Source organism: Cervus elaphus, chromosome 23 (assembly GCF_910594005.1).
Source record: "Cervus elaphus chromosome 23, mCerEla1.1, whole genome shotgun sequence".
NCBI lineage: Eukaryota > Metazoa > Chordata > Mammalia > Artiodactyla > Cervidae > Cervus > Cervus elaphus.
In genome coordinates, this window is record NC_057837.1 from 33,187,803 (window position 1) to 33,202,071 (window position 14,269).

The window sequence follows — 14,269 nt, forward strand, 5'->3', positions numbered from 1 at the left end:
TTGTTTTTGTTTTAGCCTATCGTCTTCCTAATTGTAAATTCTCACTGTAGCTGTGGACTGTTCTTGAAGCTCTCCTTGAAAACGGTGTGTGTGTCCTTCACTGCACTGCACCACAGAGTCAGTTTAATGATAAGAGAACTTGTTCTGGCTTCCAGAAAGGCTCCTAATTGGACCATAAGATTTGGGAAGGAAGGGTATCAATAACTTGGACGAGGTAACTCTCCTAGTGAGTGGTCTGCAAACCAAAGCTGGATGTATGTAGCTGGTTTGCCACCAAAATGGATTATTTTTATTCCTCTTTTCAGGAATGGACAGCACAATCTAGGAAGCTAACTGCCGTGTCAGTGAGACCTTTCCGTGGCCAGCATCATAGACGGACTCTCTTTTAAAATGTCCATTTTCCTCTCCAGGGTTCGGCAGACTCCTACACCAGCCGTCCATCCGATTCAGATGTTTCTTTGGAGGAAGATCGGGAGGCAGTGCGTAGAGAAGCAGAGCGACAGGCCCAGGCCCAGTTGGAAAAAGCAAAGGTAAAACCCTTCCTTCTGTGCCAAGCTCTTTGTCCATTGTGCTGAGTCCATGGTGGGCCACCTGCCGAAGTTCCTTCTGAAATGTACATCTGGTCTGTTACCGTGTTTTCTTGATTGGCTGTAAAGAGGTACAGGATGTGGAATGTGCTGACTTCCCTTGGTAGAAAAAGGCAGTGTAATATATGAGTGGTCTTGCCTTTTATGTTGTTTTATAATCCAAGCAACTTGTTTCCACGGGTGGATGGTTTATTTAGATGCAGAAAAATGATCCCTGAATATACAGAGAGGAAAAACTGCTTCTAATAGGAAAAGGATTTACTTTGTTTTGTTTTGTTTTCAGGAAACCATTTCTCTGCTTAGAAAAACAAACTTTCTTCAAGCTGATGTTTATTCTCTTCGACTTGAACAACCTTTCTTCTCACTTTGACTCCTTAGGTGTTTTATAATAGTATTTTTCTTATATTTAAAAAAATGGATTGCATTATGCTTTTCAAAAAGAAAGCAAGAAGGGATTTTATTAATTAAAGATGTCCCTCCCTTTGGAGCTCTTTCTTCTCCATCCCATAATAATTAAGTGGAAGGGGGACTGGAAGCCAGATATGAAACATAGACGTACAGAATTTAGCTGAGACTGTTTCATTTCACACATTGCCATGATTTGGATTCTTTCTCCCCTGCAGTGGTTCAAATAGCAGCTATTCCTAAAGCATAGACTGCTGTTGTTCAAGTTCAAAGGGCCTTGGTGTGTGTGATACTGGGTAATTTTTAAATGAACCTATTTTAACGAGGTCATCGGTTTTCTTTTGAAAAAAATGACTGCTTTGAAAAAAGAGTAAGTGTTGATCTTGCTAAAAAAAAAAATCCAGGGTAACATTAGAATACTTCTGCTGGCTGCTTCGTCTCTGAGATGAGTAAAATCTCTGTGTGTTGCTATGGGAATCATGGCTTGGAGATGCTGGTTTGAATGCATGGACTGCCCTTATGTAATATTCATGACCTCTAGCCCAGCTGCCATAGTAGTTTGCAGAGGAGCTGCCCGGAGACCTTGACTTAAAAAAGTACTTCCAGACATCAAAACAGTGTTCTCACCTCAGTGGGCAGGCTAGTCATCTCCAGGTGTGACAGTCTTGACGGCAAGAGGACTCATAAAGGGCAGAAGCAGAAAACTGATAAAGCAAGGTGTGGCCCCGTTGCCACCAACGTATCTGCTCTGCTGAAGTTAACCATTTAAAACATTACGATGTGACAATATGGGTGAGAGTGGTGGACATATGCTAAGTGAAATCACCTGATCACAGGACAGACGCTTTACGATTCCACTGATAGGAGGTATCTAAAGTAGTCAAGGAGGAAGGCTCAAAAGGGAGGGGATGTGTGTGTGTGTAGTTATGTCTGATTCCCGTTGTACAGCAGAAACCAACACATTGTAAAGCAACTATCCTCCAATTTAAAAAATTTTTTAAATAAAAGAATAATAAAGTCGTCAAACTCTTAGAAGCAGAGGGCAGAATGGTGGTTTCCAGGGACTGGAGGAGGAGGAAATGGGGAGATTCCACAGATAGAAAGTTTCAGTTATGTAAGATGAATAAGTCCTAGAGATCTCCTGTACACCATTGTGTCTATAATAGAGTACAGCTAACAGTTCTGCTCTTCATTTAAAAATTATTAAAAGGGTAGGTTTCTTGGTAAATGTTCTACTGCAATAGAAAAATTATGAAGTTGAAATTAATGAATGTACAACCAATGAAATTAATTGCCCCAAATTTGTCTTGTAGCTAATATATGCTGCAATTTAGAATCTCAATTCTGCATTCTATATTTTGCACCAGGGTGCCAAAGGAAAAAAAATAAGTCAAGAAAAAGAAACTAAATAACAATTTGTATTCCAGAAATAAGAGTGTTCTATTTGCACTTGTTTATTCATGTGATTTTTCACATGCTAAAATTAAACAGTTTCTCCAGCTCATATCACATCATCATACAATCCAGTGTCTTGTAGGTTTGCTTTTCATCAACCACAAAGTCCTTAGTTATCTGTTGGTGCATTTTTGTCTCTCACTGCTCTAAGTCCTGAGTTCAGTGACACAGCTGCATAGAACTCTTTTTTTCTTTTTTTGTATTAATTGGAAAATAATTGCTTTACAATGTTGTGTTTGTTTCTGCCGTAGAACAACTCGAATCAGCCGTAAGTATATTCCCACTCTCTTGAGCCTCCCACCCACTCCCCCCATCTCACAGAGGTCATCACAGAGGCGGGTTGGGCTCCCTATGTTATATGGCAGAACTTTTTAGTATCTTTCAACCCAGTATGGATCATACTGTTTTCCTTAATCAAGCCGGATTTGTGTTACTTGTCATACAGACTAAAACATTTATAGTTACAAGAGAAGTAGAAGATGAAAGAAAATGAAAAGAATTTAAAACAAAAGCAAAATAATTGAAGGGCTATATCCTGTGTTTAATGAAAACAACTTACATTCATTTTTCTTCTTTAAAATTAGGCCAATTATCTTAAACCTCTGGATTCAAATACATGAGTTACACTAAAGTGAGTGAGAATTTGAATATGTTCTGAAAGAAGATACAAAGAGTAGGATTTAAGTGTACTTTTGGTTAAAATCATGCTTTGGTAGGTCTGATTTCTTAATTCTGATATTTTTGAAGAAGGTATACAAAAAAAAGGATCATACGTGGGTCATTCATTGGGCTATTTTTAATCTCTTTTCCTCCTCCAATATATCATCGTGCCTTTGTGGGATCTATTTCAAAATGAAACCTTAAAGTTCAAAAATATATGAAATCATTGTTTACTTTTAAGATAGTTTTAAGCACTTTTTCCAAGCATTTTGAAAGACGTAAATGTTTTTACATTTATTTTGTGCCTCTTATAACATCCTTCAAATAGAAAGCCTTTATAACTTGGTGCTTTAACTCACCTACCCTGCAGATCACTTGCTATAAGTATGTGCAGTATCAAAAATACTGATCTTTCAACCAGAAACAATCATGGAATCATAATAAAGACAAATGAACTAAAAAAAAAAAAAGCCCGTGCAAGTGCCTGAAATAAACCTCAGTGGTGTTTTCAGACCCTGGCATTCTGTAAATATGAAGTATATTATCCATTAATTGCCTTAAGAATACGCCCATGAAATAAGGTGATTGACAAGTAATGAAACTAGAGAAAATAGCTTTTGAAATTAACTGACCTACATAAGATTATATAACCTGGCCCTCTGTGCTTTCCGTAAAGTCCAGTACTTTTCACTACTGCTTTGTTACGGCTTCTCTTAAACTTGTAAACTCTGCAGTGAACAGATGAAATATTTATTTTGAGGCAAATAACTCACATGATCTTGTTCTTTAACTTGATGTTTTCTGATCCCACATGCACCTTTTGATCTTGTTCAGGTTCTCTGTACTTTGAAGAGCCTGCCCTATTTAATCTGGCGCTCTTTGATATTGCCTTAAAGGCAAATAATATAGGAACTTAATTTATTCCCACATTGATCTTTTTAGTAAAACAGCTTTACTGAGATATAGTTCACTCATTTAAAGTGTAACATTTTGGCGACTTCACTGGTGGTCCAGTGATTGACTTCACCTTTCAGTGCGGAGGGTACAGGTTTGATCCCTGGCAAAGAGCTAAGACCCCACATGCCTTGCGGCCAATAAAAACAAAATATAAAACAGAAGCAATATTCTAACCAAGTCAGTAAAGACTTTAAAAATGGTCCACATCAAAAAGAAAAATCTTTAAAATAGTAAATAAAAAATAAAGTGTACAATTCTATGGATTTTAGAATATTTAGTGTTGCAACCATTACTGTAGACTTTAGAACATTTTCATCATCCCCTTAAGAAATCTCATGTTCTAAATTAGCAGTCACGTGCTGTTCTTCCCACCCACCTCAGCCCTAGGCAACCACTATTCAATTTCCTGTCTCCATAGATTTGTCGGTTCTGGTTATTGCATATAAATGGAATCATGCAATAGGAGATCTGTCATGATTGGCTACTTTCATTTAAGTAACGTTTTCAGCATTTATTCCTGTTATCGCATGTATCAGCACTCCATTCCTTTTCCTTGACAAGTAATATTCCATTGTATACATTTATCACATTTTATTTACTCGTTTATCAGTTGGTGGACATTTGGGTTGTTTCTATCTTTAAGCTAGGACTGGAAAAGTTCAGTTTTCATTCCAATCCCAAAGAAAGGCAATGCCAAAGAATGCTCAAACTACCACTCAATTGCACTCATCTCACATGCTAGTAAAGTAATGCTCAAAATTCTCCAAGCCAGGCTTCAGCAATACATGAACCGTGAACTTCCAGATGTTCAAGCTGGTTTTAGAAAAGGCAGAGGAACCAGAGATCAAACTGCCAATATCTGCTGGATCATTGAAAAAGCAAGAGAGTTCCAGAAAAACATCTATTTCTGCTTTATTGACTATGCCAAAGCCTTTGACTGTGTGGATCACAACAAACTGTGGAAAATTCTTCAAGAGATGGGAATACCAGACCACCTGACCTGCCTCTTGAGAAACCTGTATGCAGGTCAGGAAGCAACAGTTAGAACTGGACATGGGACAACAACTGGTTCCAAATAGGAAAAGGAGTATGTCAAAGCTATATAGTGTCACCCTGCTTATTTAACTTATATGCAGAGTACATCATGAGAAACACTGCGCTGGAGGAAGCACAAGCTGGAATCAAGATTGCCGGGAAAAATATCAATAACCTCAGATATGCAGATGACACCACCCTTATGGCAGAAAGTGAAGAAGAACTCAAGAGCCTCTTGATGAAAGTGAAAGAGGAGAGTGAAAAAGTTGGCTTAAAGCTCAACATTCAGAAAACTAAGATCATGGCATCTGGTCCCATCACCTCATGGCAAATAGATGGGGAAACAGTGGCTAACTTTATTTTTTGGGGCTCCAAAATCACTGCAGATGGTGATTGCAGCCATGAAATTAGTTATGACACTAGACACCATATTAAAAAGCAGAGACATTACTTTGTCAACAGAGGTCCGTCTAGTCAAGGCTATGGTTTTTCTAGTGGTCATGTATGGGTGTGAGGGTTGGACGATAAAGAAAGCTGAGAGTAGAAGAATTGATGCCTTTGAACTGTGGTGTTGAAGAAGACTCTTCAGAGTCCCTTGGACTGCAAGGAGATTCAACCAGTCCATCCTAAAGGAGATCAGTCCTGGGTGTTCATTGGAAGGACTGATGTTGAAGCTGAAACTCCAATCCTTTGGCCACCTCATGCGAAGAGCTGACTCATTGGAAAAGACCCTGATGCTGGGAAGGATTGGGGGCAGGAGGAGAAGGGGACGACAGAGGATGAGATGGTTGGATGGCATCACTGACTCGATGGACATGAGTTTGATTAAACTGGGAGTTGGCAATGGACAGGGAGGCCTGGCGTGCTGCAGTCCATGGGATCTCAAAGAGTCAGACATAACTGAGCGACTGAACCTAACTGAATAATGCTGTTATGAACATTCATGTAAAAATTTTGCATGGACATTTCTGGGTTCTAAGATCATCTTATTTTTTATTGAAAGATTTTTTTTTTCTTTTCCCTTTCACTTCCCTCAAAATGATCTTTCCTGTGTGCAGAGATTCTGAGTTGAGAAATATGGATATGGAAGGCATTGGGGCAGAGATGAAATAGGTTTGGTGTGGTATTCTTAGAAAAATGAATTAATGTGAAATTTTAAGTCAATTGTTCTCTTATCAGTAAATGTCTACTGTACTGAAGTGTATTAGTCACAGTTGATGGGTAGAGGAGGCATTGAAAGGCCAGAGCCATAAGAGAAAACAGACAGATAAGCAAAATATCTCTGCAGAAGGCTTCTAGTATTTGTTCAGGGAGAAAAGTTGTGGCCTTAAATCACGCTAATCAGAAGCAAACGAGAAGTCTTTTAGTCTCCAGACAGACTGCCCCCAGCTGGCAGGAACAGAAAATTCTTCTTGGGGGTGGCGATGGCTTCAAACTATACCTTCCAATATGGATAGATGCAGTTTAGGTTGTAAAGTAGAAACTGGGGAGTGGAGAAGGAAAACTTGATAAGCAATGTGAGGAATGGCCAATATTAGGGAAGGCTTGGCAGTCAGAAAACATGGAACCTTCTAGAGGAAGGATTACTTTTCTGAGACCTTGCCAACTTAAAGATGTCTTTGTTCTAGTCTCCTATTTAATTACTATTTTGTCTGGGTATAATATTCATGTATGAAAAGCATTTTCCCCCAGAATTTTCAAGACATTGTTTTGTTTTCCTGTGGCATCCAGCACTGCTGTTGTGGTTGCCAGTGTCATCCTGTCTCTGAGTGCAATTTCTACATGATTTTCTCTAATACTTGGAGAGCTGTTTGAAATTTGGTCTTGATGTGAAGTTTGTTATTTCTGGTGAGCGGCATTTCATATGAATATTCATTGTGAAGGGCCAGTCTCTTCACTTCTGGAAAGTGTGTTATTTGTTTATCTATTTATTTGTTTTTGATCATTTCTTTCTCTGCTTTCCTTTTTCTGGTTCTCTCATTTATCAGATGTCTGGCTTGGGTTTTCTTCTCTACTCATTTTTTTTCTTACTAGCCTTTTGTCTTTTTGTTCTGAATTTTTCTTCACCCTTAACATACTTATTGAAATTTTTCTTTTTGAAAATTTCTAATTCCCAACAGCTTTTCTGTCATTTCTCCTTTTATAGCTTCTTGTCGTCCTTATTCCATGGCTATAATTTTTTCTCTTATATCTCTTAAGATTTCTTTTAGGTTTTGTGTAATGTGAGTGTTTTTTTAAACTTTTTAATTGGATTTTATTTATGTATCTGGAGATTTTCTTCAAAAGTTTGATTTTGGGTTATCCATTCATAGTTAAGAGTTTCCCAGGTGGCACAGTGGTAAAGAATTTGCCTGCCAATGCAGGAGACAAAAGAGATGCAGGTTTGATCCCTGGGTTGAGAAGATCCCTTGGAGGAGCAAATGGTAATCTGCTCCGGTATTCTTGCCTGGAAATTTCCATGGGCAGAGGAGCCTGGTAGGCTGGAGTCCATGGGGTCATAAAGAGTCAGACACTACTGAGCAACTGAGTACACAAAGCCCATTCATAGTGAAGAGCAAGATGCAAAGCTGAGTGGAAGCTTTCACTGACGGTAAAGCTTCTTGACTGCTAGTTTTTTAGAGGGTAGTGGTGGGAGGGAGTTTCTCTTCATCCGATCAGTGTCCCTAAAGGAGTCCCTGGTCTCTCTACTTTAATTCTCATCTTTTTACTTTGCTAATTGCCACTGCCTCTTGTTTTCTATATTCTAAGTTTTTGTCTACTTCCATCTCATTTGCTGTTCTAACTCTATGGGTTTAGACTTTTTTCACACACAGGAAAAAAAAAATAGTTTCAAGAGGAAGCATTTGTTCAATTGACCATGTTTTTAATCTTAGGATTTATCAATAAACATACTATAGCAGAAGAAAAATGTTTTTCATATTACCTTAGTTTGTAAATGCCTTAGACACTAGGAGAATCCTATCCAGCTGGAAATATCTCCTACCTGGGCTCTTCAGAAGAATGAATAAACAGGAATGTGTTCATTCACCTTCAACCCAAAGATGAATTTTTATTTCAAAAACATTAGACATGTTTCTAAAAATGTATCTTAGTGAGAAAAGCATGTGGGAGGTAGGAGAGATGTGTGTATGCCTATATCACATAGTTTCTTAAACCCACAAGATAGACTATTGGACAGAATTCAAAGAACATGTGGCAGGTATTAGAGTAGATGGTTCCACATAGGGGGAAAAAACGCTTTTAATTGGTACAAAATAAAATCCAGCAGAGAGGTCTCATCATCAAAAACATAAAATATGGGAGACATTCCTTAGAAAATATTTTAGACTCAGATTATTTTCCCACTGCTCATTTTAGTACTGTCTCTTAATTTTTGCGTTGAAAAACTGTCAGCCCTCTTTTACTCATAGCAATTACCTTCCAAATAGTGCTAGAAAATTGGCAAAATATGTCTAATTTCCAACATCATGAGTTAGTTTATTGTTCAAATATATATTAGGTTAGGCTGTAAGAAAGAAAGTGTGTGAAAGCCCCATGGCCCTGATAGCGTTCTGCGTAGCTCATAAATATGACTAGGTAGGTACAGTCATATATGTTGGTGCTGTAGTTCCACTTATCTCAAATGTTACTTGACAATAATAGTAATAACGCAGTAATAATGACACTTATTGAGTGATTACTGTTCACTGTAGACAATTTGAAAGCTAGAAAAGGAAAAAGCACAGCTCTTCATCCTAGAGCATTTTGAAATCCTCCAGAGCAGTTATCTAGATACAAGTAAATCTCTGATGCTGGGCAAGATTGAAGGCAGGAGGAGAAGGGGACAACAGAGGATGAGGTGATTGGATGGCACCACTGACTCGATGGACATGAGTTTGAACAAGCTCCAGGAACTGGTGATGGACAGGGAAGCCTGGCATGCTGCCGTCCATGGGGTCGAGAAGAGTCGGACACGACTGAGCGACTGAACAGAGCAGTTCTGATCATGTAACGCATACAGCATCAATTCCTTTACGGTCTTTTACATCAGGACTAACTACTCTCCGTTCAGGGGCTTCGGTCACAATGATCTCCTGTGCATTACTGGCTGGCTGGCAGGTGAGCTGGTGACCGGCTGATCTGGGATGGCCTCTCACCTGTGTCTGTAGGTTGGCAGCTGTCAGCTTGGGCGGCTGCTCCTCCTCTAGGTGATCTCCCGTCGCCATCAGGCTGGCTGGCTCCTCCTCCCAGTGTTCTCAGGGTGACAAGTGCAGAAAGAGAGAACAGGTCCCAGAGGGCAATATTCAAGTCTCTTCTTGTTTCCTGTGTGCTAATGCCCTCTGGCTCAAACTCTCATCCTGTAGTGGGTGTGGGAGGGAATGCCCAGGGCCTTGGATTCCGGCGGGTAATTGTTAAAGCCAATTTCAGCAAACCATCTGCCGCACCCATCTTCTTTTTATCTTCCTTCCCTCTGGAAGAATAAATGTCTCCCTACCCTTTGACAACCCTGACTTCCTCCCATCCCCACCTCTCCCTTCCTGTTAGTGCCAACCTGAATTATACCAGCATTAGCTCTCATTTCCTCTGTCATTTCTTCCCCACTTCCTTGAAACCAATTTCTGTCTCTCTTTATTGATGGTCTCTAGCAATGTTCTGCGTACACTGACCTCTTATTAACTGGTCCCTGGACTTCTTCGTAAGCCTTGCCTTTTTTTTTTCATCTCTACTAAGTCTGTTTTAAATGACAGGTCCTGGCTACAACACAAGCCTATTTCTACTACCTCTCTTCCTTTTCAATCTCTTCCACTGTTTCCCTCCACTTAAGTGTGGAAGTTTATTCAACCAAATGCAACAACCTTGACCTTCTGACTTTCTAAAAATTCATTTTTTATTTGAAGTGTAATTGACTTACAGTGTTAAGTTCCACTGTACAGTAAAGTGACTCAATTATACATAGATATATAGCTATATATATACACACATTCTTTTTCAGTCTTTTCCATCATGGTTTATCACAGTATATTGAATATATTTCACTATGCTGTACAGTAGAATCTTGTTGTTTATCCAGTCTATATATAATAGTTTGCATATGCTAACTCCAAACTCTCACTTCTACCCTCTCCCACCCCCACCTTGGCAACCACCAGTTTATTCCCTATGGCCCTGATTTTATTTCTGTTTCATAAATAGGTTCATTTGTGTTATAGTTTAGATTCCACATATAAGTGATATCATATAGTATTTGTCATTCTCTTTCTAACTTACTTCACTTAGCTTGATCATCTCTAGTTTCATCCTTGTTGCTGCAAATGGCATTACTTCATTTTTTTAAATAGCTGAGTAGTATTCCATTGACCTACTGGCTTTTATCTTTGGAGGCATGACTTTGGTTTTCAAATAAGTGAATTCCTCAGGAGCCACTGCAGAGGCAGAGGACTGCCTAGCAGCTTGTGTTCTGGTATATTCCTACTGGATTCAGCTGAAGCAGCTTTGTTATTGATATTTTTTTTTGGACATATTGGGACTTCTGTGTAGTTTCTCCTTTCAATATAGAATTTCACCTCTGTAACAAGCTTTACATCACTTCCATCTTTCCTTTTACCATCTCATCCTTCACACTGATTCATCATCACTTTAATTCTTTAATTCTGCACCTCTGCCCCTGACCTCTCTCCCTAGTGTTAATATTCTCACGTCTCCCTTTTTGGGGATCTCTATCAATTCAGCTATTTAAAGTGGAGCTGCCCGATTTTTTCTTTCAAACCTTTTCTTTTCTTCATTTTTAAAAATTTCTGTCAGTGTTAATGTCATCCTCCCAAACCCATAGACTTAGTCCAGGCGTCAGCAAGGTTTTCTTCTGTAAAGGGTCTGATAGGAGATATTTTAGTTGCTATGGGTCATGTGGTCTCTCACAATTACTCAACTCAAGGAAACCTGGGTTTGGATTCCATCTCTGCATAGACTGCTTGACCTTTTGATAAGTTATATGTGATGCTCTTGGTTTCAGTGGTAATTGCATGAGCTGGTGCCTGTCCAGTTCAGAGTTCCCAGGCAGGGGACTAGGATAGGCCCAGGCAGCTCCTCCTCCTGCCTTCAACGTCAGTGTCTAATGGGGTATCTGTATTAGAAGTGATGAAACTCCTCATTTTATTCCCCTTTCAGTTGTGCAAGGTCACCATATGCCATTATATGTGGATGTTACCAAACTCAGATTTGGCTGCTCATCACTCAAGAATCCACCAAGAGACAAGTGTTGGGTTAAAGGAAAGATAGCTTTAATGAGGAAGCTGGCAATCCTGGGAAGAAGGTGGACTCATGTCTTAAAAAACCAGCTCTTCCTTGCTGATCAGGAGACAGGGGCTCTTAAAGGAGAGTTTCAGGGCTGCGCATGAGCAGAGGAAGGGAGTTATATTCAGAACAGCAGAGTCAACTCTGACAGTCATCTTGAAATTGGTCATATAGTGGTCTGATCAGTGTCATCCTGATTGTTTTAAGTAAAGTTAATCTTCAGTTCCAGAGTGGTTCTGTCCCCATTTCCTTGAGGTCAGTTCTCAGAATTGTGCAAGACGGAGCAGTTCGTATCACGGCTATAGCCTGGTCACCATGTACTTAACTTCTTCCACCTGGTGGGCGTTTCATTCTCTGCAAAACAGCTCAAAGGACGTGGCTTAGAATATTATCCATAGCTCCTGACGAGGAACTAAAGGTCCTTGACTTTGTTTAATGATAAAACTATTTATTATTCTGTCTTTTTGACCATTTCCCTTTGTATCTACATTTTCTCATGTCTCTGATTAGACTTAGTCTCTGGTTCAAGTTTTTCTACATACAAGAGGCAGGCGGAGGACGTGGGGTGGAGAGTCTGTCCTGGAAAGGCCCCGTAGCGCCCTGCTCTGTTACTTGGTCACTACGATATTGGAGTTGTTCGACTCGGTAGTGGGTCCTGGGTAACACATCTGTACTGGCTGCTGCCCTGTGTGACATTTGCACTATCACGTGATCTTCACAGCTCATCGATGAGATCCAGTTGAGCCCCTATCCATCCCCAGGACTGAGGCGGTATCCCGTCCCCAGCACTGGACTGTAAGCCCCTTGAAAGTAAAGGCAGAGGCTCTGTGCTTCTTAAAGGGACTCCCCTGGTGGCTCAGATGGTAGAAAATCTGCCTGCAATGTGGGAGACCAGACTTCAGTACCTGGGTCAGGAAGATCCTCTGGAGAAGGGAATGGCTACCCACTTCAGTATTCTTGCCTGGAGAATTCCATGGACAGAGAAGCCTGGCAGGTTACAGTCCATGGAGTCACAAAGAGTTGAACACAGCTGAGTGGCTTGGGCTTCCCTGATGCCTCAGCGGTAAAGAATCCGTCTGCCAGTGCAGGATATGCAGGTTTGATCCCTGGGTCAGGAAGGTCCTCTGGGAGAGGAAATAGCAACCCTCTCCAGTAGTCTTGCCGGGAAAATCCCATGGACAGAGGAGCCTGAAGGGCTACAGTCCTTGGGGTCACAAAAAGTCAGACACGACTCAGCAATTAAGCATGCATTCATGCTGTGTAGGGACACTGTAAGGACAAGCTTCTTAATCTCATGGTTGCAGACTCCTGCCTCTGTTATCAAGAGCAAGTTAACAAACGATGCTCTCTTGCTCTTCTCATGGGCTCTTTCCTGAGTAACACTTGAGTATTTTAGGAATAAAATTACATGCCGTTCTGTCTTTCTTTATGGTTATATTTATCTTGGCAGTCTACCCAGGAGTGAGTTTTAAGTTTCTTATGGATAAGAGTTACATGTTTAAAAGAGAACCTGATACTCGAATTCAACACTCTCTTCCAGTGGATTTATGGTTTTTATTAATGGAAGTTCTAGGAATCTGAGGTTTGCCCACATTCAAACTGCACTCTGGTGTAAGAACCCTTATAAAGACTGTTAACATAATACAGACTTCTGGCAGTTTCAAAACCATAAATGGATTGGGGAAGGATTATTATAAACTTTGCTGCTCAAGCGTTCTTTTTTGTCAAGAGCTGTAACTGAACATCTTCGTGATATCTTTATAAACATAGCTATAAATACATGATTCTTCTCTTTTTCTCTCTATCATATATGAATGGGGAACAACACAAAGGCCTTTAAGCACTTAAAATAGACAACCTTTCTCTGCTCTTGAGCTTTTTGTCCTACCAAGAGCTAAGTGAAAGATGTTGAAAACTGTGAAAGAGCAGAATTTGTTCAATTAGCAAACATTTGACGGGTGGTTTTGTGCTTTTGAGCTAGGAGCTAGAAGAAGGGATATCAGAGATCTGTTCAATGTGGTTTCTCCCTCCAGAAACTCATGGGCTGATTAATGATGATGCCAAACATGCATATCACTGGCTGTGAGAGCTTCCCAGGTGGCTCAATGGCAAAGATTGCACCTGCCAAGCAGGAGACACAGGTTCAATCCTGGGTCAGGAAGATCCCCTGGAAAAGGAAATGAAAACCCACTTCAGTATTCTGGCCTGGAAAATCCCATGGACAGAGGAGCCTGGTGGGCTACAGTCCCTGGGGTTGCAAAGAGTCAGACACGACTGAGTGACTAAAGAACAGCAGCAACAGTGAGCCAGACCCTGTAGGGATGGGGAGCAGGTGGATGGAAATAAGGCTGGGTGGAGGAGGGCCGGAGACCAGAAATAGGGCAGTAGGGATTACTGGTGCCCCCGTGGTGCAGTGGATGTCCCTTCAGGGATAGACCTTTGCTAACCAGTGATGTGCTTTTTCTAAGGTTATCAAGATTGACTGCTAACTGAAGATCTCAACAAAGGCTGTTATTTGGCTTAACTTTGCCTAAATACCATCTAATTCCATCTAATTCCAATTTATCTTAAACAATCAATGCACTGAAGTGTTTTTTTTTTAATTCTCTGTACCATTTTGAAGTGTATGTACTGCTCAGTCATGTTGACCATATTCATGTTAGGTAGTATCTCTAGAACTTTTGCGTCTTACACACCTGAAACTCTCTACCTGTTGACCAACACCTCTTTCTTTCTACCTCCCTGCAGCCCCTGGCAACCAAACTACCTTTCTTTTTTTTTCTAATTTGGCTGTGCCGGGTCTTAGTTGTGGCTTGCAGGGTCTTCAGTGTTCATTGCAGCACATGGGATCTTTAGTTCCCTGACCAGGTATCCAACTTGGCATTGGGAGCTTGGAGTCT

The 14,269-nt window shown here is 40.3% G+C and overlaps 1 protein-coding gene across 7 annotated transcripts in view; it reads left to right on the forward strand.

The window, feature by feature from the left end:
* Window positions 1-14,269, forward strand: part of CACNB2 (calcium voltage-gated channel auxiliary subunit beta 2) — a 408,788-nt gene that overhangs the window by 272,425 nt on the left and 122,094 nt on the right. For all 7 annotated transcript variants that reach the window (XM_043883286.1, XM_043883288.1, XM_043883292.1 and 4 more), the window contains one exon: window positions 411-530. In XM_043883286.1, coding sequence (XP_043739221.1) covers window positions 411-530 — 120 coding nt within the window. The remainder of the gene's footprint in view (window positions 1-410; window positions 531-14,269) is intronic.